Source organism: Hoplias malabaricus, chromosome 13, assembly GCF_029633855.1.
Source record: "Hoplias malabaricus isolate fHopMal1 chromosome 13, fHopMal1.hap1, whole genome shotgun sequence".
Taxonomy (NCBI): Eukaryota; Metazoa; Chordata; class Actinopteri; order Characiformes; family Erythrinidae; genus Hoplias; species Hoplias malabaricus.
This window is the reverse complement of record NC_089812.1, coordinates 4575143-4599675: the sequence shown is the minus strand read 5'-3', so window position 1 is coordinate 4599675 and position 24533 is coordinate 4575143. Positions and strand designations below refer to the sequence as shown.

Below are 24533 nucleotides of genomic sequence, written 5' to 3'. Positions count from 1 at the left end.
CACCACACTACTCACAGACTGTCACCCGAAGGAAACCCACGCAGACACAGGGAGAACACACCACACTCCTCACAGACAGTCACTCGGAAGAAAACCCACGCAGACACAGGGAGAACACACCACACTCCTCACAGACAGTCACTCGGAGGAAATCCAAGCAGACACAGGGTGAACACACCACACTCCTCACAGACAGTCACCCTGAGGAAACCCACGCAGACACAGGGAGAACACATCTCACTCCTCACACACAGTCACCCGGAGGAAACCCACACAGACACAGGGAGAACACACCACAGTCCTCACAGACAGTCACCTGGAGCGGGAATCGAACCCATAACCTCCAGGTCCCTGGAGCTGTGTGCCTGCGACACTACCTGCTGCGCCACCATGCCGCCCTTGAAATATTTAATATGTTGAAAATGTACTAAATAATCATAAATCAAATAAAACCACTGCCTTTAAACAAATACCACAGAACAGAATATAGCAAGTGGCTAAAAAATTGGCGGTGTTCATTCTTACACCAATAAACTCAGTCAGAAATACTGAGGTCTGTGAAACTATTGAGGTGATGTCCATATATTGTACAATAAGTTAATAATGTAATTAATGTGATAGAGCTAGTCACTAGCTATTATTTTATTTTATTTTATTTTATTTAATTTTTCCACTCAGTGTGTGTGTTTTGCTCTTTATAACCTTGTCTACGTGTTCTCACATAAACTCCGGTGCAGTGAAGTGATCGTAGGAATTCAGACTCAGAGGTCGGACAAATGTAAAGTGCCTGCACTCTGTGTAAGATGCAGCAAAAAAAAATAAAAAAATCAGAACTATTTTTATCCCGTTTTCAGACTTCAGACAAAACTGGCGGGATGTTGTGTTTCACAGACTGGGGGTTGGCAGGAGCTCAAAAATATGTTCCCTTTAAATGAAGCACTGGTGTGAATGTGAAAAACATTGTTTTAAATTGAAGAAACTCTATGTAATTGTCTTTCGGATCATTCAGGAAACTTAAAAAAAAAAAAAAAAATTGTAGGCTAATTTGAGTAGCCTGATTTTCCACGGTTACCTGCTGGCTCAGTCATGTGACTGAAAGAGACCACCCAGTTTTAGTTGGGGGTTGGTGGGGTGTTCTTTGATGTGAAGCGGGTGCATATGTGGGGCATGGATACAGCCTTCTCTTAAAACACACTTGTGGGCTTTTACGGCCTCCTGTGTGGCGTCGATCTACGTAGTCAAAGGCTTGTGTTACGCCCGCCCACCCTCGCGCACCCACACCCACAAGGCACTGTTCGCCCACCCCAGGCTCTTGCGGTCGGCCCGGGGCTGGCAAACCCTGCAGATCACACCGCTCTCTAATTTCCCAATTAAGTTCAGAAGCTGATGAGAAAGCTGTTAAAAAACACACACGACTCTAACTCCTAATGACTGCGCTGCTTTTGTGACTTAGCATCTCACTAGTGTTCCCAGACCCTCTGAAAAACCCCTCTCCACCCAGACTTCCTGCCTTGTGCTGGTTTAGCTTTGACACGTAGCATATCCCACGCTGCTGTTCACCCCTGGCCCGTGCTGGAGAGCCAGTGAATTGGGCAACAACAGTTGTGAAACAAACCAGAGCTGTAAAAAATCCCCATCTCTCCCCCCCTCCCCACCCCCGCCTCCCCCAGTGCTCTTCACCAGTAGGGAGCCATGTGAAATCGTGTTGGGGAGGTATCAGAGAGCTGTGGGAGCTGCATTTTGCTTTTTTTGTATGGTGCGCTATGACTCAAGTAAGGCTCAGTTCAAACAGATGGCAGCTCTTAAGGATGGAGCCGAGCAAAAATCCTCTTTGCGTTCTGGGAACAGCGAAGAATGGCCCACTACACCCACACAGAAGCAGAACCGTGCACGCCGTCGATGAGCGCAGGTTGGATAAGGCTTGGGAAGGAGCAGTTTGCAAGATCCTGTACCTCGTCCATCAACGCGCAGGGTCCCGGGAGGAAGGTTGCGTGTGTCTTGTCATTGGCAGATACCATGGCTTTCATCACAGTATCGCGTAGTGGACGTAGTCCCTCTTTTATTAAGTGTGCTTCGGCTCCTACGAACAGCCTCGCGTTCTCCGTTGGCTTGGCCCTCATTATAATGTTAGAAAAGGCCTGGCTGAAGGCCTTTTCACGCTGAGCTCGGTCCAGATCCCCGAGTCCAAATCTTGACCTAAGCCATTATGAGAGTGACCTCAGAATTGCGCTCAGATCAGCAGCAAAAGGGCAGCTTCTATCAACGCCAGGCATGTAGGCGGTTTCATATCTTGCTCGAGTGCTGATGAGGGATCTCCGTGTCCATCTGGGAGAGGCCTCCTTCTCCCACACCCCACAGTTCCCCCCCCGCCCCGGTGGACTGTGGGATGGTGGGAAAAAAAGTGTGTCATTATCAGAGGGGACTGAAACACCGTTTATGGGCCTGAACGGCTCTCTGAAATCATTTTCCATATCAGCGCCGCTGCACGGGCCCTGTGGGCGGCTAAATCGGATTTTCCCCTCACTGTGCCAGTGGGAACGGCATGAGAAAGGGAGCAGATTGGATTGTAGGGAGACGGGGCTGACGCAGCTGTGGGAGGCTCTTTGTATGTGTGTGTGTGTGTGTATGCGGGTGTGTATTCATCAGTGTCAGATGTAGCTGAGCTGAAAGTAACCAAGTTACCAGCGAGCTGTATTCTGCACTGGCTACTGATACTAATACCTGCTTCAAATCTATGGGTTGGTAAAGGCCTGTAAGGCAGAAAAGCTCCTCAGGCGGCAGAACCATATTCTAGACAAGCTTCAGACAAGCTTCGTTCAAACGTGCAGTGTTTCCAAAGCTGACACCGAAAGCATATTCGCAAAATAAAAAAGTCCCCGTCCTTTTTCCAAGGTCAAGTTTGTAGCACTGAGACCTAGAGGTAGAAATGTAATGAAGGACTCATGTTTTCTTTACTCTGAAAACACAAGAGCACAACCTAGGAACCTTTTAAAGCCCCTAAGGGACATTTAAGGGACGTTTGTTGGAGTGAAGTTGGAGGGTGAAGTCTTTTTTAACGTTTTAGAGAAACTCCGTAATCTTAAGGCATTTTTTTTTCCTGCTCTGCTCTGCATTACAGTGTGACATCATTCTGTTCGAGGACCTGTGTTCATTTCCTACCACATAACAGAGCTGCGAAAGTGGGAGGAGTTCCTGGAAGCCGTGTTTTATGTTCCTCTCAAACGTATTTTTAATTTGTTCCACATTAAAGACACATAGCTTATGAACATAAACAAACCAGAGAGAACAGCGTTTGCTCACAATCGTAGACGTCCTCTTTAAGAGAGCGGTCACGCTTGGCCTGACTAAGTCCAATGCTGTGGCTTTTATTTTGAATACGTTCTTTTTGCACGTTCTTTTGTGATAATATCGTATCATGAGTGTCCCCGTGATTTCCACCACTTATTTTACATTAATACCACACACAGTACACAGTGCTAGAGACACCATTTCCATCATAATTCAGTAGTAGTTGCTAACAGCTACGAGGTTAAGAGAGAGCGGAAGTTGAGCCAACACAGACGAGCCATTCCCACACATTCCATATGATCCTCTCTCAGCTTCGGATAGTACAGGGTGGGTCATTTATATGGATACACCTTAATAAAATGGGAATGGTTGGTGATATTAATTTCCTGTTTGTGGTACATTAGTATATGGGACGGGGGAAACCTTTCAAGATGGGTGGTGACCATGGCGACCATTTTGAAGTTGGCCATTTTGGATCCAACTTTTGTTTTTTCAATGGGAAGAGGGTCATGTGACATGTCAAGCGCATTGGGAATTTCACAAGAAAAACAATGATGTGCTTGGTTTTAACGTAACTTTATTCTTTCATGAGTTATATCCATTACACTTATAAAATGTGTCCAAAGTGCTGCCCATTGTGTTGGATTTTCAATGCAACCCTCTTCTCCCACTCTTCACACACTGATAGCAACATTATTGGACATTTCTTGTGAAATTCCCAATAAGTTTGATGTGTCACATGACCCTTTTCGCATTGAAAAAACAAAAGTTGGATCCAAAATGGCTGACTTCAAAATGGCCGCCATGGTCACCACTCATCTTGAAAATTCCCCCCCAACCCTCCCATATACTAATGTGCCACAAACATATCACCAACCATTTCCATTTTATTAAGGTGTATCCATATTAATGGCCCACCCTGTACAACTGGACCCATGTGAGAATTTAAGCCCAGTGAAGGACGATGGTGATTCTGTTGTGGCAAAGGGGCTCTGAGGTGTATTCCAGATAAAAGACAACCTGCAGGTGCTCGGCTACATCCAGCAGAACGGTGCGTCGATGTATCAGAGGTTCATCCAGACGACATACAGAGTGCTCCACTGCTGACTCAACTTGTTAAATCCCAGAAGGAAAGAGCACACCCTGCTGTTTCTAACCTTCTGGGGTTAGGTTTAAGGCTATGGTTAAGGTTAGCGTTAGGGTTAGATTAAAAGTTTATGTTTAGGGCTTTGATTAGATTTAGGGCTTAGGTTTGGGTTAAAGTTAGGGTTAAGGGGACTTTAAAGGCTGGGTGGGCATTAGAAACTCGTGTGTACATTCACGAAGAAAGCAGGTATTTCTTTTGGACAGTGACGATAAGCTAAAACCACTTAAAGCAGCTTCTTGTTGTGTTTTTTTTTATTATTTTGTACATGACGGAGTATCTGTACCTGTTTGTTTGTGTAACGTATTTTTTGGTTAGTGTGTGTGTGTGTGCAAGCACACGCACAAAAACAGGGAAGATATACCATGATAACCTCGATTTCACAGCATCAAACCGCAGGCCTTGTATCTAGAAGACTCTCCCATGTGAGTAAGGTGCAGTCAGACAAAACAGACAGACGAATCAGACGCTTCCTCTTATCTCCCCATCAGTGATCCCTTCTGCTATCTCCACTCAGCGAGAGTCTTTCATGTGGGTTTGTATCGCGGGTGGGGGAGAAAGAAAGAGCAGGGCGCGAAAGAGCGAAAAGCGGAATTTAATAAAGTGAGAGTGAGGTGGAAGAACAACACGAGGTGTTTAAAGAGAAAACAGAGCCGGTGGAGAGCAGGGTTCTGAGCCAAACGGCAGGAGTCTGGAGTGCTCCGGTCTTCCTGTGATGTGAGGTATGTAGTAAGTGAGTAAGGGTGGGCGCACGAGAGAGCGCTGTGATGACTTTCGGCTTCGTACGCGCTCTCAGGAGTTGGCCACCGCTGCTGCTGAACATTCTGTGGAGTCCTGACTCACTGTGGCATGTGTGTGTGGGGGCGTGCGTGTGTGTAACAGGACTGGTATTACACCTCCCGTGTCCAAACCTTTCCGTTCTTTCCACCGTGTGTGTGTGGAGCACCTCTATTCCTGTGAAAACAGGCCATGACTCAGCACTCGCCGTCTCTGTCTGTCTCTTTCTCATCTGTCTCTGTTTTTCTCGGTCTCTGTCCAAGACCTGAGAACCTTTATTTAACGTGGAGCATCTTTACACTTAAGAATCGTGCTTTTTGATCTGTACGTCTCGTTTAAAGTAAGACTATCTCTCATTGGAGGGTTCTTTAGGACTTCCGTTTTATTTTACTTTATTGTGCAATTGTTGGTCACTGTCCAATGTAAAACCAACGGCAGCCCATGGTAAACACACACACACACACACAAACAAACTATTGCACTAGGGGCAGTGAACATCCAGCCAGAAAACCCTGTCCTCTCTGGTTTGTTGATGTTCAGAAGCTCCACGTATTTTAAAGTGACCAATTCGTTTGAGGAAGAAAACAACAGTTGATTGCTTAGTGTCTGTAAGTTTTTATTAACTTTGAATTACCACAGAAACTCATTTGTAACTCCAGTTGTTTAGTTTTGTAGCACTTTCAGTCTGCGTTTACTTTCATACAGTTAGCTTTCCCCTGGAGTTCCCCAGTTCCACCTTAAATGATCCAAAACAGCAAAAGTAAGTCAGTGTTTCCCACCTATGAAGCTGGAATAGGGCAATGTCCTCATCTCGCTTCATGCTTTTTTTTCAATGTTTGGAGTTCATCACAAACATCGCCTTTAAGTATCACATTCTTTAACCCTTTAGGGTGTTTTCACACAATAATCTGGAAGAGTTTCCAAACCAAGGTTCGTGTTTTTGTTGCGTTGTATACATTTGGTTTGATATGATTTGGTTCCTACTGTTTACTACATACTACTACTGCTTTTTTGTGGCGAAGATAATGTCTTATGTGTAACACAAACACATACATTGCTTACTTTTGCTGTGCTTATTTATTTAGCAGCTGTTCCACCTTAAATTGTTGACATTCTTAATTCTTAGAACCAAGTGGAAATGGCTAAAATCCAGAGTTTCTGCTCCTGGCTCCTGTCTCCTGGGCACTCCAGCTGTACTGAGCTGTGCTTCATTATCATTTAAAGGAACAGGTGCCAGGAGTTGGTCGTTGTGAACTGGGGGAAACTGGGGCTGTGGTGTTTGATCCTTGTGGTGTTTAGACCAAAGCATATAACACATGTTTCAGACTCCAGAACGGTGTTAACCTCTGGATAATCTGTGTAATGTCCCCTTTAAAGCCTCCACTGGAGAATAACACCACACTTTGCCGTTGTATGATAACTATTCAGACCCGGTTTAGTTTATTTTCTAATGTAGGCTCCCCCTAGCTCCTCTGGTGAATGGTCTCATTGTCCTTTAGACACCACACTTCCTGCCAGTCTCCACCTCTGTAAATACCTTTTCAGGCTCATCCCACTCCTGATCCCCACCCACACCAATATTTACCGTACCCATAAAAACACTGGTCTGGAGTCCGACCGTCCATTTGCCGCTCGACTGCTGGCGCAGGAGCGACGACCGCCGGAGCCCCTGACAATGAGAAAGCTGTGTGTGCAGACAGGACCCTATAAATGATTAATTGCGGTAAAACTGAGGCCTGCTGCCCCCGGGGAGCGAGGCTGGCGCTGTAGGTAGAGGAGCAACGCATGTGCTCCCTCATGTCCTGCTTGTCACGGCTGCAGATGTGTCTCTCCCTCTCCCTCCCGTTTCACACGCAGATGCTTGCTCTTGCACAGGCGTTCACACACAGGCCACGTGAGCCCGGCCTGGCCGGCTCCGCGGATATCAGAGGGCCGTCGCGATCGGGTTTTCAAGGGCAAGCCGTCTCTGACCGGTGCCGTTAGCCCTGTGAAAGCCCTGTGGATTACCTAAGAATTCTGTAACTCCTGCGTATGTCAGGCCAGTGCGGATCTGGTGGCACGTTGACAGGGATACTCCAGCCTTTTATAACCTGATATCTACCTGCGTAATCTGTGTAACATTGAGTTATTACGGACGATAACTCTTAATAGTATCCCTAATAAAACACACTCTTGTGTTCTAATAAAAGCCAGTGTGCTGTTGCTCCAGCACCTGCCCGTTAGCTTCTCTTTACAGATACGTTTGGATTTTATAGGGTCTTCTATTTATGAAGATGTGATAGAGATGTGGCCAACAGAAATTGCGCTTTAGAAAAGTGTACTCCAGCTTTTTTAGAAACGTTTAAACCTCCTACAATGAAGCTCTAATTGGCCCGTTTTAAGAGAGAGGTCGTTGGTCCGAGCTGGCGTTTTGATTCCTTTGGTTTGTCGAGGCCTGGCCCGTCTTATCTCGGTTCCGTCGACTCGTGTAAACAGCTAATGTAAACAGATTTGTTTGAAAATGGTTTGCGAGGCTCCACTGACCTTCTGCGCCTTTTCTTTTATTTACATTAGACTACAAAGTCCAAGAAGTCTCTTTACCCCACCCTCTTTGATTTGAGCTTGAGCGGCTAACCACCAAGCCACTGCACAAACACTGGCTGTCAACCCTGGAGCAAGTGACCACAGCAGTGTGTCTTTTTTTTTCTTTTCACACGCGCACACACACACACACCACTTCCTCAGTTCTTATCTCCTCCGCTGCCTTTGAATCGGTCTCTCTCTCTCTCTGGTCTTTTCCCTTGTTGCGCCAGCCTGCTATTGCTAACACCCCCTTCCCTCCCTCAGTCTCTTTGCCACCCCCGGACTGACCACATCCACCAAAACTCACTCCACAAACATGCAGAGTGTGGAGTGTTGGAGGCGTGTGCTTCACCCTCCTCTTTGCTCTCTTCCCACTCATGCATTGGACCAGCTCCAGTTTTGCTTACTCTGTTTCTGATCAGACAGCTTACCCACCCCCTCTAAACGCTCTCTCTCTCTCACACACACACACACACACACACACATACACATACACATCCCTCAAGGGGGGGTCCACCTTCTCCTCCTCCTCCTCAGCTGCCCTCCTCCCAGGGCGTCCCGAAAACAACACTGGCCGTTCCAAGCCGTCTCCAAACCAACAAGAATGTTTGGCTACTAGTCGGCTTAATGCGTTCAAGATGACTTTGACTGTTATAAGGAAATCCCCCCACTTTAGTAGCCATCTGAAATTCCTTCTGCTTTTTTACAGCGAGGAAATGCTCTCCGAGGCGTTTGGGCGAGAAGCACCAGCAGCCCGCTCGGCTCCATCTTCAGAGACCCGAGGAAGCGCTAGTTAGCTGCCGTTAGAGCGCGAGCCACTTGTCTTCGGGCCAGCTTCGTTCATCTGGTTCTCGCTCTCTGGGACACGGGAGCGTGAGGCGCTGTGATTTACCGCTCCGTGTTCCGACCCTTCATTTAACATCTGTTTTGTGTGGTGAGGGAAAAAAAAAAAGTGTGAGAGTAAGGGGAGAGTTTGGTGATTCGCGCGCCGCTGGCGGGATGTTTTTACTGGGTGAGTCTAAGTCAGTCTCGCTGTTGTTTAGCTCTTCCACAGTTTCACCGCCTATAGAGTCGATTTCTTTCCTCCTGTAGTGCCGCGGCTGGCTACCAGAACCAAGCTTGTGGAACCAAGACAATTGTTTCTCTTGGAACGCTCCGGCGCGCTGAGAGCTTCCCGAGCCCCGCGCCACATGTTCGAGAAGGGAGCGCTGACAAGAGCCAAAATGTACACATATTCTTCTCTGCTCACCATTTGAGATTCTTATGGTGGATGTTTTTCATCTGTGTGTGTGTGTGTGTGTGTCACTGAGAAATTTAAGTGTGTGAGCGTGAGCTAGTCACACCTTCCAGCTGTCACATCTGCCCATGCTTCATGCCGTTCTCAGCTATGGCTCCTTCCAGCTATGCCCCGGTCGCGCTGTTGCAGCTGGACGTTAGCTCCGTCACACACTTAAAAGTGAACGGTGAACGATGGAGGGACAACCTTTGTTTTCTTGTATTCACGTCTCAGTGGATGATTGTTCGCACGGGAGCTAGTTTTTGTAAATGCCTTTTTAAAAGTGTAAAGGACCATCACATAATGTTATGGTACTCTAGCAATTATAGGTCTTTCCTGGAACCGCACGCCCGAGCCAGGAAGCGTTTAGAAACTTTTATTTTTAAGAGAGTAGCTGCTGCCGTGAATGACTGGCGATTGCTTTCCCTGCTGTATTTGTGGGTCCGGTCCTGTATGAATCACCTTTTTATTTCCATGGATTTAAACTGAGAGCAAGGCGTGGTCATGATTCCAGCTGCTCCACTAGCTTCTCTATGAAACCACGTGCAATTGTGTGTGTGTGTGTGTGTGTGTGTGTGTGTGTGTGTGTGTGTGTGTGTGTGTGTGGGTTGTTTTTTTTTTTTTAAAAGAGAACACATAGCAACTGTTCACAGACTTGTCTTTTATAACGGCTATGACGTTAGTGCCCCATTGAGTGACATGAAAGGATGGCTATAGTAACGCTCTCCGAAGTCATTCCAGGTCCAAATGCCATGTGCTATTGTCCGTCTCCTCTTGACTAGCTTGTTTGAGCTGATGTTAGACTAGCGCTCCTTACTTAAATCAAAGCTTAACCACGATTGGAGAGACCACATAACCACATGGTCTCAGACCAGTGTAAAGACCAACTTCTACCAATACCATATGCCAGTGTTTCTCAAAACATGTCCTGGAGTGCCCTTGCCTTACTCATTTTAATCCTCTTTTCCACAGCAGGGCTGAACCATTCCAGTGGCATGTCCACGTAGCACTAACAAAACACGTCCAGGGTAGCTTCCTTAGTAAGGTTAGCTTACCGTGCTCAATTCAGCACTTTACGTTAGCGTCATTTTTCTCATACCGCATCTGGGGTCATTTTAGTACAGAGAAAGGTCCATGAAAATATAAAAACACTTTTAGTATCTTTCAAAACATCGGAAGAAGAATAGGAAGTGGCAGCAACTTTATAACATACGTGGGACTCCATTGTTAGCTCTGTACGTCTAGCTTCTAGTATGTCTAGCTTCTAGCATCTAGTACGACTAGTTTCTAGCTTCTAGTATGTCTGGCTTCTAGCTTCTAGTACGACTAGTTTCTAGCTTCTAGTATGACTAGCTTCTAGTATGTCTAGCTTCTAGCTTCTAGTATGTCTAGCTTCTAGCTTCTAGCTTCTAGTATGTCTAGCTTCTAGTATGTCTAGCTTCTAGTATGTCTAGCTTCTAGCTTCTAGTATGTCTAGCTTCTGGTCAATAATAATGGTCAATAAGCATTGTTAGCTTATTAGCGCATGTGAAAGAGAAGTCTCCATTGCTCAAGCGTACTATTCACCGAACAGCAACGCCCGCTGGTTCCAACTGTGGTCGCTAAAAGACTTTTCATAAGTGCTTTTGAAAAGTTAAACACCTGTATTCAAATTTCAGATAGGTCTGTTTCACTGTGTGCTAACCTGTATTTAGCCTGCTAGTGCTATTACAGGAAAATGTAGCCCTATTTAAGCTAACAGGGCCATTGCTAACGTAGCTGGACTGTGGTTACTTTCTCAGTCACCCCTACTGCTTTTCTGCCTGTAATATCTAGACATTGAGATTTCCTACTTAGCGCTCTGCACATACTTAGACCCACAGTTTGTTGTTTTCATGTGTTTTTAATGATAAATCTGTTTTCCTCCAGTGCATTACACAATCTTAGCTTACTGAGTGTATATAAAACAATGTAAAACTATTCTTATTACCGTAAATACCTTGTATTTACCCTCAAACATGGATTTAGGCTCCTGCTTGTACATTTTATGTTATGATACTGTTAGCCTATCAAAATATACCCATTTTTAATTTACGTGACTATTGTAAAAGTACATTTCAACAATGTAGCAGTACTTTACAGAACACCGGTAACTGACTGACCGCTACAGCTCCTGTTGTCTTTTCTGTTTGGTGATTGGCGCCTGTATACGTGAACTGATGTCAGTAAACGAACTGTATATTTGTGTTCTCCTCCAAGTGTGTTAAGCTGTCCGCTGAAAAGGCATCAGTTTCAGTCTGAAACAAACATCTACACGTGTCTCTGAGGGCTACAGCCCACTTCCCGAAAGTACATGCTATACTCATTACACTGGTCATCGAATGTGTGGGCAGCTGCAGACGCCTACACCGCATGACTGTGTTTCTCAGACAGAGGGATGCGAATTTGTTGCTATCTTACACAGCTGAATATGAACACAGCACATGTTGATTGATTGGAAATGAGTGTACACATTTGCATATGTGTGTGTGTGTGTGTGTGCGCTCAGAGGTAAGCGAGGGTGATTACACCCCCCCGATCCCCCCACCTTTAATTCTATAATAGGATTAATCTTCAACGCTGTCAGGGTTCGGCGCTGATTAGGATGCACATGACCCGATTTTCTTAAGCGTCCACAGAAGCGCTCCGCTGGCACGGCTTAGAGCCCTCTACCAGAGTCGTAAATAAACGTGGTCTGAAGGAAGGAAGGAGAGGAGGGAGAGGAGGGGGGAAGAAAACAGGCCGTTACTAGCGCTGGCTTAGCCGCGCCAAGCTCGTCGAAGCCCGTGTCATCCTTTTAATAAGCTGCTAAACAAACAGTGGCATGGGCCCCATCCGTGTTCTTGCACCCTGGACCTCTGCTCTACTCGGCTGCCTTGCTTTCCTTGGCAGGATGCTCTAGCCAGCTACTTTGCTCCACTTTCGGTGTGGGTGTACACGAGCATGTGTGTTTATGTGTGTGTGTGTCTGAATCAGTAGTGTTGAAGAGCTAGCGGAGGCAGGAAGAAAGAGAGATGTGAGGGGAGGACGTAGCACTAGTCGGGACCTACTAGCTTAACTTTGCAACAAAAACATAGTCTAACAGTGGCTCATCTGGCCGAAATCAGGGGTTTACACCCTGTGGGAGTGCTGGGGGGGATGGGGGTACTCAATAGTTAATTATAGTAGAGTGGTGTCACTGTCCTGACGGTCTTTAAAGCAACGTTCACTATTGTAATAAAAAAAAACACTTCTATTTGCTGCCCTCCAGTCTGTTTTCATGCTGGAAACCAGTCAGATGCGTTTACGAAGCCCCAGTGTCTGTAAATGTGTGACAGACTGTCTCTCTCTCTCTCTCTCTCTCTCTCATCTGTAATATTTTTAGACAACAGAGAGAACTCCAAATGTTGAAAAGCACGAACCGAGATGAGGATGTTGCTCCATAGTGGGGTAACACTGACTTACTTTTGCTGTTTCGGCTCATTTAAGGCGGAACTATCTCCAAACTCAGAAGGCGGCTAACTGCATTAGCGACAGTGCTACAAAACTAAACAACAGTGAATAAAAACAGCTGGATTTCCCCCTCAAACACACCATTCCACCTTAAAAGGCACTTGGCCTCAGGAATGTAAACCGTCAGAGAGAACTGCGCTTAGCCACAATTAGAGACATTCCTTTTAGCAAATAATTTTCACCCACCGGACTCTGGCCTGTTTCAAAACAAAAACGTACTTACAACCATTTGGCTCTCTGTTTTTTTTACCAAAGGACATTACAACATACTGCAGACGTCCCTGGTTTATTCGAGGCTAGGTGCTCAGATACAGTCACGGTTCGTACTGAAGAACCTACTCTTCTTCATTCTTTCATTCGTTCATTCATTATCTGTAACCCTTATCCAGTTCAGGGTCACGGTGGGTCCAGAGCCTACCTGGAATCATTGAGCGCAAGGCGGGAATACACCCTGGAGGGGGCGCCACAGTCCTTCACAGGGCAACACAGACACACACACATTCACTTACACACTCACACCTATGGACACTTTTTGAGTCGCCAATCCACCTACCAACGTGTGTTTTTGGACTGTGGGAGGAAACCGGAGCACCCGGAGGAAACCCACGCAGACACAGGGAGAACACACCACACTCCTCACAGACAGTCACCCGAAGCGGGAATCGAACCCACAACCTCCAGGACCCTGGAGCTGTGTGACTGCGACACCTACCTGCTGCGCCTCCGTGCCGCCATTTGGTTCCATATTTATGTTGGTGGAAATGCACCTTTCCAAATTAGGTTCGCCAACGGGACCCGAACTTGTTCCACGCTTGTAGCAAAGGGCTGAGGGTCAGTCACACGTGACGGCCGTAACAGTGGATGCCCACACACACCGGGATCGTTCAGTTCAGACCCACAGCTTTTATTTCTCAGAATGTTGTAAATGGAGTAGAAACACCACTTGATTTTTTCACACTGTTTATATTATTGTGAAAGGGCAAAGACCTCTAATGTAAATATTCCCGCCTGCCACTGTGAGTTCAGAGATTTGATTCCAAGCCGTGCAACAGCCATCCGTGATCAAGAGAGCAGAACTGGCCTGTAATGCAAAAGCATTTGTGTTCTCCTTCAAGCATGTGGAGCAGTCAGGTTGCATCTGTGGCATATGGTTAAAAAAACCTACTCAGTTGTAAAATAAGGTACAGTAATGTTTAGAAAAGAGCAAGCCATTTATATGTATCCCCAAGGCTCTCTCTCTCTCTCTCTCCCTCTCTCTCTCTCCCTCTCCCTCTCCCTCCCTCTCTCTCTCTCTTCATCTCTCTCTCTCACTCCCCCCCCCCCTCTCTCTCTCTCTCTCTTGTGTTAATAATGCAGCAGGATTAGTTGATTAATGCGGATGAGTAAGAGGTGGGGGCTGCTATGACCAGGCCCTCTCCTCTCTGTGTGCTGTCTGGACCCCTAATAAGACCCCCACTCGTGCCCTAAGGTGCTGCCCACAGTTGTCCAGAGAGACAGTGTGATGGGAGGCGAGGGGGTGGAGGATGCATTTGGTTGTCCTTTCCCCCGACCGTCACAATTAAACCATGCCCCTCTGCTTCTGCTTGTGCCAGTGTGCTACACAACAGCCCGTCCGTGCCCCTCCCCGTGTCATTGCCAGGGGACAGAAGTGCACTTTGGAGTGTGTACATTAGGCGATCTGTGGCTGGCTTTAGTCTCAGAGTTAATGTGATTGCTCTCGACAGGGCTGAGGCCTTTTAATGGTCTTTGTTAGCATCGCTGCGCCCTCATTAACACGGTCAGTACCTGCTTTTATAGCAGGGGCACCTTTAATTCTTCAGAGGAGTGAAATCTCAGTGGGACAGGTGATGGAAAGCGGTTCGATGTTCATTTTTACCAGTTAAACCTCACAGATTTTCTACATAGACACAGAGAGAACACACCACACTCCTCACAGACAGTCACCTGAAGGAAACCCACACAGACACAGAGAGAACACACCACACTCCTCACAGACAGTCACCCGGAGGAAACCCACGCAGACACAGAGAGAACACACCACACTCCTCACAGACAGTCACCCGGAGGAAACCCACGCAGACACGCAGTTACAGCCTACAGAGGATCACTGGGCGCGAGGAGGGAACGCACCCTGGACAGACTTTCAGTTTATCCCAGGGCTGAACACACTGCATACCAGCTAGGCCTATCACAATACTCATTGTTATCGTCAATACATTGTCCCAGAATTAATTGCGATCATTGACGTTATTGCCATTTTAAATGCTCCGGTTTCCTCCCACGCTCCAAAAACACACGTTAGTAGGTGGATTGGAGACTCAAAAGTGTCCGTAGGTGTGAATGTGTGAGTGTGTGTCGCCCTGTGAAAGACTGGCGCCCCCTCCAGGGTGTGTTCCCGGCTTGCGCCCAGTGACCCACCGCCGCCCTGAACTGGATGATGCTTACAGACAATTAATTATTGACTTATTTTACAGACATTGCAAGTTTAAATATTGTAAATAAACAAACATCTCAATAAAAACAGAGGTCAGCGAAAGTGATTGAGAATGACCGGCCTACTACCAACTCACACTTTAGGATTGAGAAAGGAAACCAGAGCACATGGAGGAAACCCATGCAGACACAGGGAGAACGTACCAAACGGACGACTCTAAATCTGATTACAGTATATACACAATTTATTTGAAGCAATTAAAGAACGGTGCGGCCATCCAAACCGGGACATAATCACACAGAAATGTTAGGACAGACACTCACCGCCGGTGTGTTCTACCCCAGGAATTAACTCTCGGTAGGTTCCCTGAGTTGTGATGTCATTTGTTTGGGCATTTTCTCATGTCCACAACCCGTTTTGCTACGTCTCAGAAGCTCAGTATCTGATCTCCCCCTTGAGCCAAATACATTATACGGATATTGGAGAGCACGTTATGGAATTCATATGAGCCTTTTAATGCGAGATATGTGAGTTATGAAAACCGCTGATGCCCACAACACCTGGCAACAAAGGGAACCTACTTAGAACTGCACACAGCCGAGGAGACATCCACTCTGAGCTCTGTACATTAGCTGAGGAGAGCCTTAACGTTTTTAACGAGTGCTCCTCCTTCAGCTTAACTTCACCCAGAGTGCTGGTCGGGAAATAAATAAGGGATTCTGCAAATGTTTTCGCATCGCTGTGTTCAGAACGAGGGGTCGACCTTTCGCGAGAGAGAATTGCTGCCCTTTTGTTAATGCATTCCGTTCGGTCGCGCTCGCCTTTGGGCAGATGCTGTTCACATTGGAATTGCTTACGACAAAGAAGTCATTATCGCAGTATTTTGATTAAAAAAAAACAGCCCGTCCCACCCTCCTGAAGATGTGACTTCATGCTGTGGGCTTGGGCTAATGCTGTCCTCGCTCTCAGGAGCGGCCATCCATACGTGTTGATTGCTTACACACGTCCTCGCATGAACATGAACGCTCATACATATTCATGCGCCACTCGGTGGCTCTGACTTTGGGGAATGGATGCACAGGCGCTCGGGCCTCTTTGTCAAAAAGAGCTGGCAGGATAATGGGAACACAGTTTAAGCCGTGCTTAATCAGTATGTTTTCTCCCGCTCATACTCCCCATAACAGATAATGGACAATCAGCGGGCAGTTACAGAGGCGTTGTTCTGAATGGTCAATTACTCATCTTTGTCTAGTTAAACACACAGCGGAGCGGGCCGCCAAGCAGATTGCGCCACAGCTACATTTATTATCGGGGCCAAGGCAAACAGGAACCCTTTGAGAGCGGAGTGAGAGCTCTCGGGGTACAGGGTAATGTAGTCTATACATCTTTGTGTCATTCCCTGTAATTAAGATGAAGTGTTTACCTGCCTAGGACGGAGACTCCGTGATTTTGTTTGTCTGACTGCAGCCGTAAGGACCAAATAGTGTAAAGTTTTTGAAGACCACGTGGCGATTGCTGATGGTGGCTGAAGAAAGAGAAGCCAGAAAGATCCCCATTTAGTTCTCCGTGGTTTCTCCTACAACATCCAAATCTGCTCAGATATTTCTCCTCAAAACATGAGCTCAGGCTCAGATCCGTGTGAAAGTCACACACACTCTACACTCTGCTTTTCGTAGGGAGTTTTAAGGGAGTCACCATTAAAGGCAATGTTGACGATTTCAGGTGGGGACTGCTGTTTGTTTAAGTTTATCTTTCTGGTTTGTTTACATTCAGAAGCTCAGCGTCTCTTTTAAGGTGGAACCGAATGTTTGAGATGGAATGACTGTGTTTAACATTATTCTCTTTGAATTACCACAGGAAGTCGTTTGTAACTCGAATTATTTAGATGTATAGGTCTTTCATGTGGTTAGCATTCTCTCGCATTTAGAGACAGTTCCACCTTAAGTGATCTGAACCAGCAAATAATGTCACGCCCTTGTCCTGTCGTGTCTGTTTTCCCTGCCATGTGCTCTCTTAGCACAAGGCTCTGTTTGTTATTGTTCGTGTCTCCGCCCTCGTCCTCGTCAGTCTCGTTGGTGATCCGTCCCCCTCGTTATCTATTCCAGGTGTCTCTTGTCTGTGTCAGGTATTTAAGTCCCCTTGTCTCACTTCCGCTTGTCGGTCATTCGTTTCATTTCCCCAAGTCATGTTGTTTTGCTTCCTTTGCCATGTCGCTCAGTCCGGTCTGTCTGTCTCTGTCGTTTCATGTTGTCGTTTCGTTTCCTCTGTCGTTGTTTCTCTCCATAGTCTGGCTTTCCCTCTAGTGTGTCTGTCCCGTTTGCCCTGTGTAGCTCCCCGTATTCTAGTTTAGTCTCTGTTAGCTCCATGTATCTGGTTTGTTATTCTTTTTGTAAATAAAGTTCATTGTGTTTTAGCGTGTGCGTCCGCCTCCGTCAGTCCGCCCTCCGCGATCCTGACAAATATAAGTCAATATTATCCAACTATGGAGCAGGAATGGTTCTTGATTTTGAATGTTTGGAGGTTTCCGTCCACCATTTAAACACCTCCAGATGCTGTTACTCTGCTGTGAGCCTATCGAACAGAGACCCTTTATTTTTATACTCGTTTACTGACACCAGGGCTTTGTGAACACCTCAGACCTGTCTCCAGTGCACAGACAGGTCGGTGAGCTACGAAATAGTGAGACAATATCTGAATTTTCAAATTATTAAAGTGCCACGTTTGAGCAAAACCATTGCCTTTAATCTCTTCTTGAAATTCGGCGTCCTTCATCACGTCTGGCTTCTGATGGGCAGAGACGAGAAAGTGCGAGGTCGAGCACTAGGGAGACGAAACCTCCAGCAGAACAGAGAGTAGTGTGGTGGGCTAAGAGATAAGAATAAGAGAAATAGAGCAGGGTTCAGGGAGAGATTGAGGGTGAGAGAAAGAGAGATTGAAACAAGAATGTGATGGAGGGAACTGAGCAAGAGAGGGAGAGGGAAGGGAGATTGGGAAAGGAACTCAAGGGAGTGAGGGAGAGACAGAGAGAGTGTGCATTCAGCTGTGAGATGAGATGTCTGTCCAGAGCTGGTCTTGAGGCAGCCAGGCTTGGGCCATAATGTCCTTGGGCAGATTTAGGTGTGTGTATAGGGGGTGGTAGCTTAGAGAACGTTAGAAACTGTGAAGTTGTATAAAACTATTAGAAAATAGAAGGTGGGCTAATCAGCGTGATTTGGGAGGTGGGGTCTACATGCCTAGTTCATGTTGGTGAGAGTGTTAAGCCATATATATTTGGGTCACCGTTACAGTGGTCTTTTCCTTTTCTTTTAATTTCATTTTTCATAATACACCAGCTGTTTTCAACGACATGTCCAGAAATCTAAGCACCTGAGCTCTTTTACTAAGGACCCATGCTGTTGTAATTCATGCAGGATGTGGATTGGCCTTGACGTACTGAAATAAACAAGGCTTTCCTAGAAAAAGATGTTGTCTGGATGGCAGCAGGTCATACCACAACCTGTAGATATCCTTAAGCATTAACGGTGCCTTTACAGATGCGTATTAACACACTATTACATCCTCATACCATCAGTGATGCTGGATTTTAAAGTTTGCTTTTAATAAGCAGGATGCTTCCTATTTCATGAAACTCTGAGGATGTGGCATCCATGATTTCCAAAAGAAATTTTAAATTTTGATTCGTCAGACCACAGGACACTTCTCCATTTTGCCTCAGTCCATCTTAAATGAGCTCGGGCCCAGAGACGCTGGTGGTGTTTCTGGATCCTGTTTATATGTTTTTTCCTTGTATTTGTTGATTCAGCGGCTAACTGTGTTCACACACAATGTTTTTTGGAAGTGTTACTGAGCGCATGTTATAATGTTCACAAGAAATTTGTGTATAATTTTACGATAGTGTCACCCTAGTGTTTTTTTTTAATTTTTTAATTACAGCACGTTATTGTATTTTGCTATAAATTCTAGAAGCTAATTTCCATCCTTAACAGTGTACTGTATGAATGATACTATGTTCCTGTTCAGGTAAAATGGTAAGCAGCATGTAGATCGGTGTATCTCAGTATAGTAGGGTGCGTATAAAAGCTGGATTCACTGAAACAGGAGGTTGATGTTGTGGGCGGAGCTGTGCCTACAGTATTTGTAGACTGAAGTCCCCAGTAGTTCATTCTGTGTTGTTGGACCCACGTGCACTGCTGGGATTATAATGCTGTAGTGTTTGAGTAAATTCCTGTAAAAATGCACTGCTCAATGCTTCACTTGAACCTAAGTTTACAGTTAGTTACTGTACATTTACAGTGTACATATTCAGTGAGTTGTTCTCATTTTACTTTGGTGGTTAAAAAAAACCTCAGTTCTCAAGAAGCAGCACAAAAATGTTACTGTCTATAAACCAGACCTTCTATTGTTTCAATAGCCACAACAATAAACATGTAATCTTTTACATAGGTGAACAAATAAAGGAATACACAGAAGGTTTGCCCTCAGAGAAATGATAGAGAGCCTCTATATGTTCTCCCTGCAACACTCAGAATGCAGTGTGCCCTTGCATTGCTTTATAAATTTTCAGGTGACACATTTTACAATGCAATGACGTGTGAAATTGATTTTGCATAGCTCAAAGCATTTGAACTCGCATACTTTCATGTGGTAATTCTAGCAGTGGGGAGCCCTCAGGACCTTCTAGGCCTTTAGAGAAAGCCTAATGGTTTCTGGGAGCTGATAGTACATGTCTGATTTTTTTTTTATAACCAGTATACGCATTTAAACACTGGACTTATTACAGTAAAACACAATTCAGTTTAAGTTTTGGTGACATAGCCATGCAAGCTCATCCATTGATGTGATCTGTGGAACTTGAAGGAGTTCTGAAGGGCTCTCGAGTTTGATTATCTCCCAGCGTGATTAGGAAGTGACGGTGGGATCAGCCGGTTGCGATTTCACTCCTATTGAGTGGAATTTATACGGGGCACGGTGATTCATTCGTGGGGAGCCCTACCTACAGCACTCCCTCGTGAAGCAGTCAATAAACGTTTGTGAGAAATAGCGCACCCTGTGGCGCAATTCCTAATCATGAGTAAAGGCTCTGCTTGAATGTACGCTGTAAGCACTGTACCACGTAGCCATGCACCCACCGCTGTAGCCCCAGAAATATAACTGCGCAAAGTGGGGATGCAGACCGCAGTAAATATGATTGGTCCACAGTCGGCCAAATATGTGTCAAGTAGAGGAGAAATTAATGGAATGAAGTCCAGAAACTCTTCTTGGCCACATTACAACTGCCAGACGGCAGCAAATTCATAGTGAGAGATTTCCTCAGACATCAGTTTGGACATCATTGATGATTAAAGAGGTGGAAGAACTTGACGGAGAATTACAGATGCCTCTGCAAAGAAAGAAATGCAAAGCCTCACTACTAAGTTTGGGGACCCAGGCTGGAAATACGTGCCAGAGCAGTATTCCTTTATTTCTAAGGAGTGATTTCACAGAGAGGGATTAAGTCTAGTCCAGGGCTACACAGTGTCTTTACGTGTGATTTCCCATTGACACTGAAGTCCTGTACTAAGCTTAATCCCTGTCTGGGAAACCAACTCTAAATGTTAGAGTTGAATGCAATGAATGCAATGCACTTCAATACAGAATTTCGTATTTATGACCTAAATAGAACGGAGGAACATATTTGAGATTCAGCCCTAGTGTTTTGGTGGTGTGATTGCATAGTGACACAGCTAACCCAGTAAACATTTAGCCATTGATTCAACGTTGAAATAACGTAATGACTGCCGTCTAATCAACGTTCTCTTAAGGTTGAAAATGAAAGTTGAAAAGACGTCCAAACACAGACATTGAAAAGACGACTATTAGACGTATTTTGGACGTCCATTGACGTTATTAATTGGTCCCGAAATAAATTACTTGTATAAAATGCGTTTTGGACGTCCACTGACATTATCGATTGGTCACCACTTAACTAACTTATTAAGATGGATTTTGGACGTCCATTGACGTTTAAAATATGTCCTTGACGGACAGACTACTTTTAGACCTATTTTGAACGTCCAGGGACGTTCCTTGTTTACTGGGAATGCACAAGCTCTTATTACATTAAACTGTGTTGACTAACACCTATGCAAATGTCTGTGTATGACGCCCACATCCCAATGTAGAAAGCTTCATACCTGTGCTCTGTACTGAAAGAGTTGCTGAAACAAACTGCGGCATATATATGTTTATATGGAAGTGGAAATATATGTGGTTAAAGCACCAGAATCTGCGTAGTGTAGTAGGTTTATTGTTTTGTTAATGGGTCATGGTTAATGATTTATAGCCTCAGATCTTACTGCAAATCCCCAAATCTACAAAAAGTGTTGGACATCAATAGTTCTTGCAAATGTCAAATCTAAAGATGTGGTGTGCCCAGTGCACTATTAACTGCTATTGTCACAGATCCCCACAGCTCTAATCCTTCTCTCTCTTATTCTTTTTGTTTGGTCACAGGCAGCGGACTGATGGGCAACTCTTCAGCCTCCTTCATGGGGACATTTCTGGCCAGCAGTCTGGGCTCTCCTCCTTCGCACCCACCTCACCCATCCAGACCGCCATCCTCCCCGTCTTCTCCTCCCTACCGTGGGGGGCCACACTCCAGCGCCTCTCAGATCTGGTTCCCACATTCACATGAAGGTAGGCAACCCACTTGCCGCACACGGCCGGATTATGACCGTCTGTCCGGTTTCTCCGGTCCTGGAGTAGCCCTCTGTGCCCTGTTGGAAGGTCTTGTTACTCAGATGATTAGTTATAAAGCAGGATAAACAACGTAAGGCAAGGCTACTCCTGGCCCAAGCTTGAGAACCACTGTTCGTAGTGTGTCTGGAGGGATTGTAGGCCCGCTGGGTTTCTCACTGAGTTTACAGCCACACTAGATCGTTCTGGTCCCTGCGCTCTTGGCGGCCCCACCCTAGTGGTTTTCCAGATTGCAACAAGAGGGCAAAAGTTCATCCAAAGAATCTTGTGGTCTTTCGTACACGTCAGCAAGAATGTGAGCTCTGTGCTGCCCGGCGCACACACACTCACACACAATTTGTACACACAAACACTTAAATACACTCGAGGCAATAAAAACACTGCGCGGTCCACAGTGGTCGCAGCTGTCATGTGAAAGCCAGTGTGGCTTTTCCCACCCCGCCCTGCCTCTCGTTTCAGATCCCAAGCTCCACCCGTCCCTCGGCATGCCAAACCAATGACCACCCTTCCCTCCCTTCAGATCCCTTTCCCTCCAGTCCTCTCCACCATCGCACTGCAGCCCAACACTGAGAGAGATGACAGACCGGCGAAGCTGCTAGAGTGAGAGACAGAGATAGAAAAAGGAGTAGAGAGAGAGAGAGAGGCATGCCCAGGCATGCCCGGGTGCCACTCTGAGCTTGTTCAGAGATTTTCAGGAGGGGGTGATGTCAGTCCCTGGCCACCTTTGAACATGCCAAGCACTCGTAAACCATTAGGAGCTCATCCCAGTGTCATTTGTGTAATCCGGAAACTCTGCCCTGGTAATTACAGAGCCCAGGGCTGTCCTGACGCCCCAAAGTTACTCTGGCACCCTGGCGCAGCTTCCAGGCTTAGCCGAATATATTTGTCTTTTTTTTTTTTCACGGTCGTTAGGAAACAAATCCATGCCTACACATGATTTACAGATCAGGTATTCAATTTGCGTGTAATAGCTTGTGTCTGGGACTGCAGGCTGCCCACTGCATCCACACGAGTGCACCCTAGGGAGGAGGGAGTGTGCCTGGAGTGGGTTGCGGTCGGCAACCGTGCTTTTGGGTTGCGAGTGGTCACTGAGCCAGCTAAACCACTGCTGGTGTTGACGACTTCTCTTCAAGTCTGGCCAAGGCCTTTGGAAGAACTCTTGGTAATTTGCTAAAAAACAAGGCGGCGCGGTAGAACGTAGACAAAAGTCAAACTCAATCGGGCCTGTGGATACCCTCGGCCCCGCCGGAACAACTCGGAGCGGAAAAGAATAGTCGCAGTGCCCCGTGTCAGTCATCTCCTTTCGAAGAAGCAGGACATTAATAGGAAAGAGGACGGTAATAGTGACATTACTAAAAGTAATAAGGATGATTACGAGCAGGATTATTATGATGGGCTATTATCTCTATTGCAGTTTAATTGTGTAGAACGTTGAGGGAGCGTGATTGAATCCCAGCTCTTCATCAACTGTGCTCTCTCTCTCTCTCTCTCTCTCTCTCTCTCTCCCTGTGTGTTTAAGATAATTGCATATTGTCTTTTCTCTGGAATGCATCGAAAGAAAGTCATCAAATTGAGGGGCACAATTACCCATCTTTTCCTCTGCCCTACTGCTCCACGGGTGCAGACGTTCTCCCACCCGCAGCGTTATCCTGCATCTACGACGTCTCTTTTTGAAGTACGAGAAGATCCCTTGAATGTCTTGCATCCCACTGGTCCAAACCCTAGATCCCCCTCTTGCCTTGGATCAAACTGATTGTTGTGAATCTGATATCAGCTTTTACAAGCATCACCCGTGTACTAGCTGTAGCTGCCCGTTAGGAATCCTCCTGAGTGTGTGTGCGCATCCTCAACCCTTGTTCGACTTTGTGATTGGTGGGAGAGGATTTCTGAAGACTGATTGCGAAGGTAGGAGTACTGTTAAGGTGCCGTTCCACTGCATGGAACCTGCTGAGCTTTACTTGGCTCCAGGTTTGCTTTTCCGTTATGCAATTTCGGTTCCTGGTACTGGGTCGTTTTTTATTTTCGCACCTGCTCCCTCGTGGTTCCAAGCGAGGAAAGTCAGCACTGGACTGTGACGTATAAATCTAGCTGAGTGCTGATTGGCCAGAGAGACTTGTCCGTCATGAGGAAATGCTCAAAATCCCGACTCGCGACGGCAGCTCGTAAAATTACGACGTCGTCCTTTGAAGAGGTTCAGACGCTCGTTGGATCGGTGGCTGCAACAAGGAAGGAACAGACTCCACTGATCTGTCTGAACTGATGACGGAGCTGTGTTCAGTCCCAATCCAACCAGGTACCAGGGACCAAAAGACAAGTACAGGTGAGGACGAGTAGGTACCATGCAGTGGAAAAGGGCCATTACCTTCCCTGCTGAGAACTAGAGCGTACGGTACTTTCACAATTATCTGTTCGTTTTCACTTTCCATTTCTAAGCTAATCTTTGTCTCGTCCAAGTCAGTGGGTTACAGCTGAATTACTCTTACACGACACAAGAATATAATGTTATAAATAGCCTCATGAAATCAACAACATGAGGCCTGACCAGTGAAGGCCATAAACACCAACTATATTTGATTTCTGTTGGAAAAGTTGGGGGTCAGAAATCTCGAAAACACAGGGAAAGCCCAACAGTGCTGGGAGCCAACTGGCCGGTGTCCAAATAGCGGCTTTAACTGTGCCAAACGCCGAGGCCTGCCATCTCCTCCCCTCTCCCTCTCTCTTTCTTTTACTCGTTCTCTCCCTCCTCTCTCAGTTTCCTTCATGTTTTCCCCACTCTCTCTGTCTGTGGTTTTCTCCTCGCTTCCATT

At 46.1% G+C, this 24533-nt stretch overlaps 1 protein-coding gene across 3 annotated transcripts in view; it reads left to right on the top strand.

The window, feature by feature from the left end:
* LOC136664640 (BAH and coiled-coil domain-containing protein 1) overlaps positions 1-24533 on the top strand; it is a 116316-nt gene that overhangs the window by 39531 nt on the left and 52252 nt on the right. For all 3 annotated transcript variants that reach the window (XM_066641961.1, XM_066641960.1, XM_066641962.1), the window contains exon 3: positions 21484-21666. In XM_066641961.1, coding sequence (XP_066498058.1) covers positions 21484-21666 — 183 coding nt within the window. The remainder of the gene's footprint in view (positions 1-21483; positions 21667-24533) is intronic.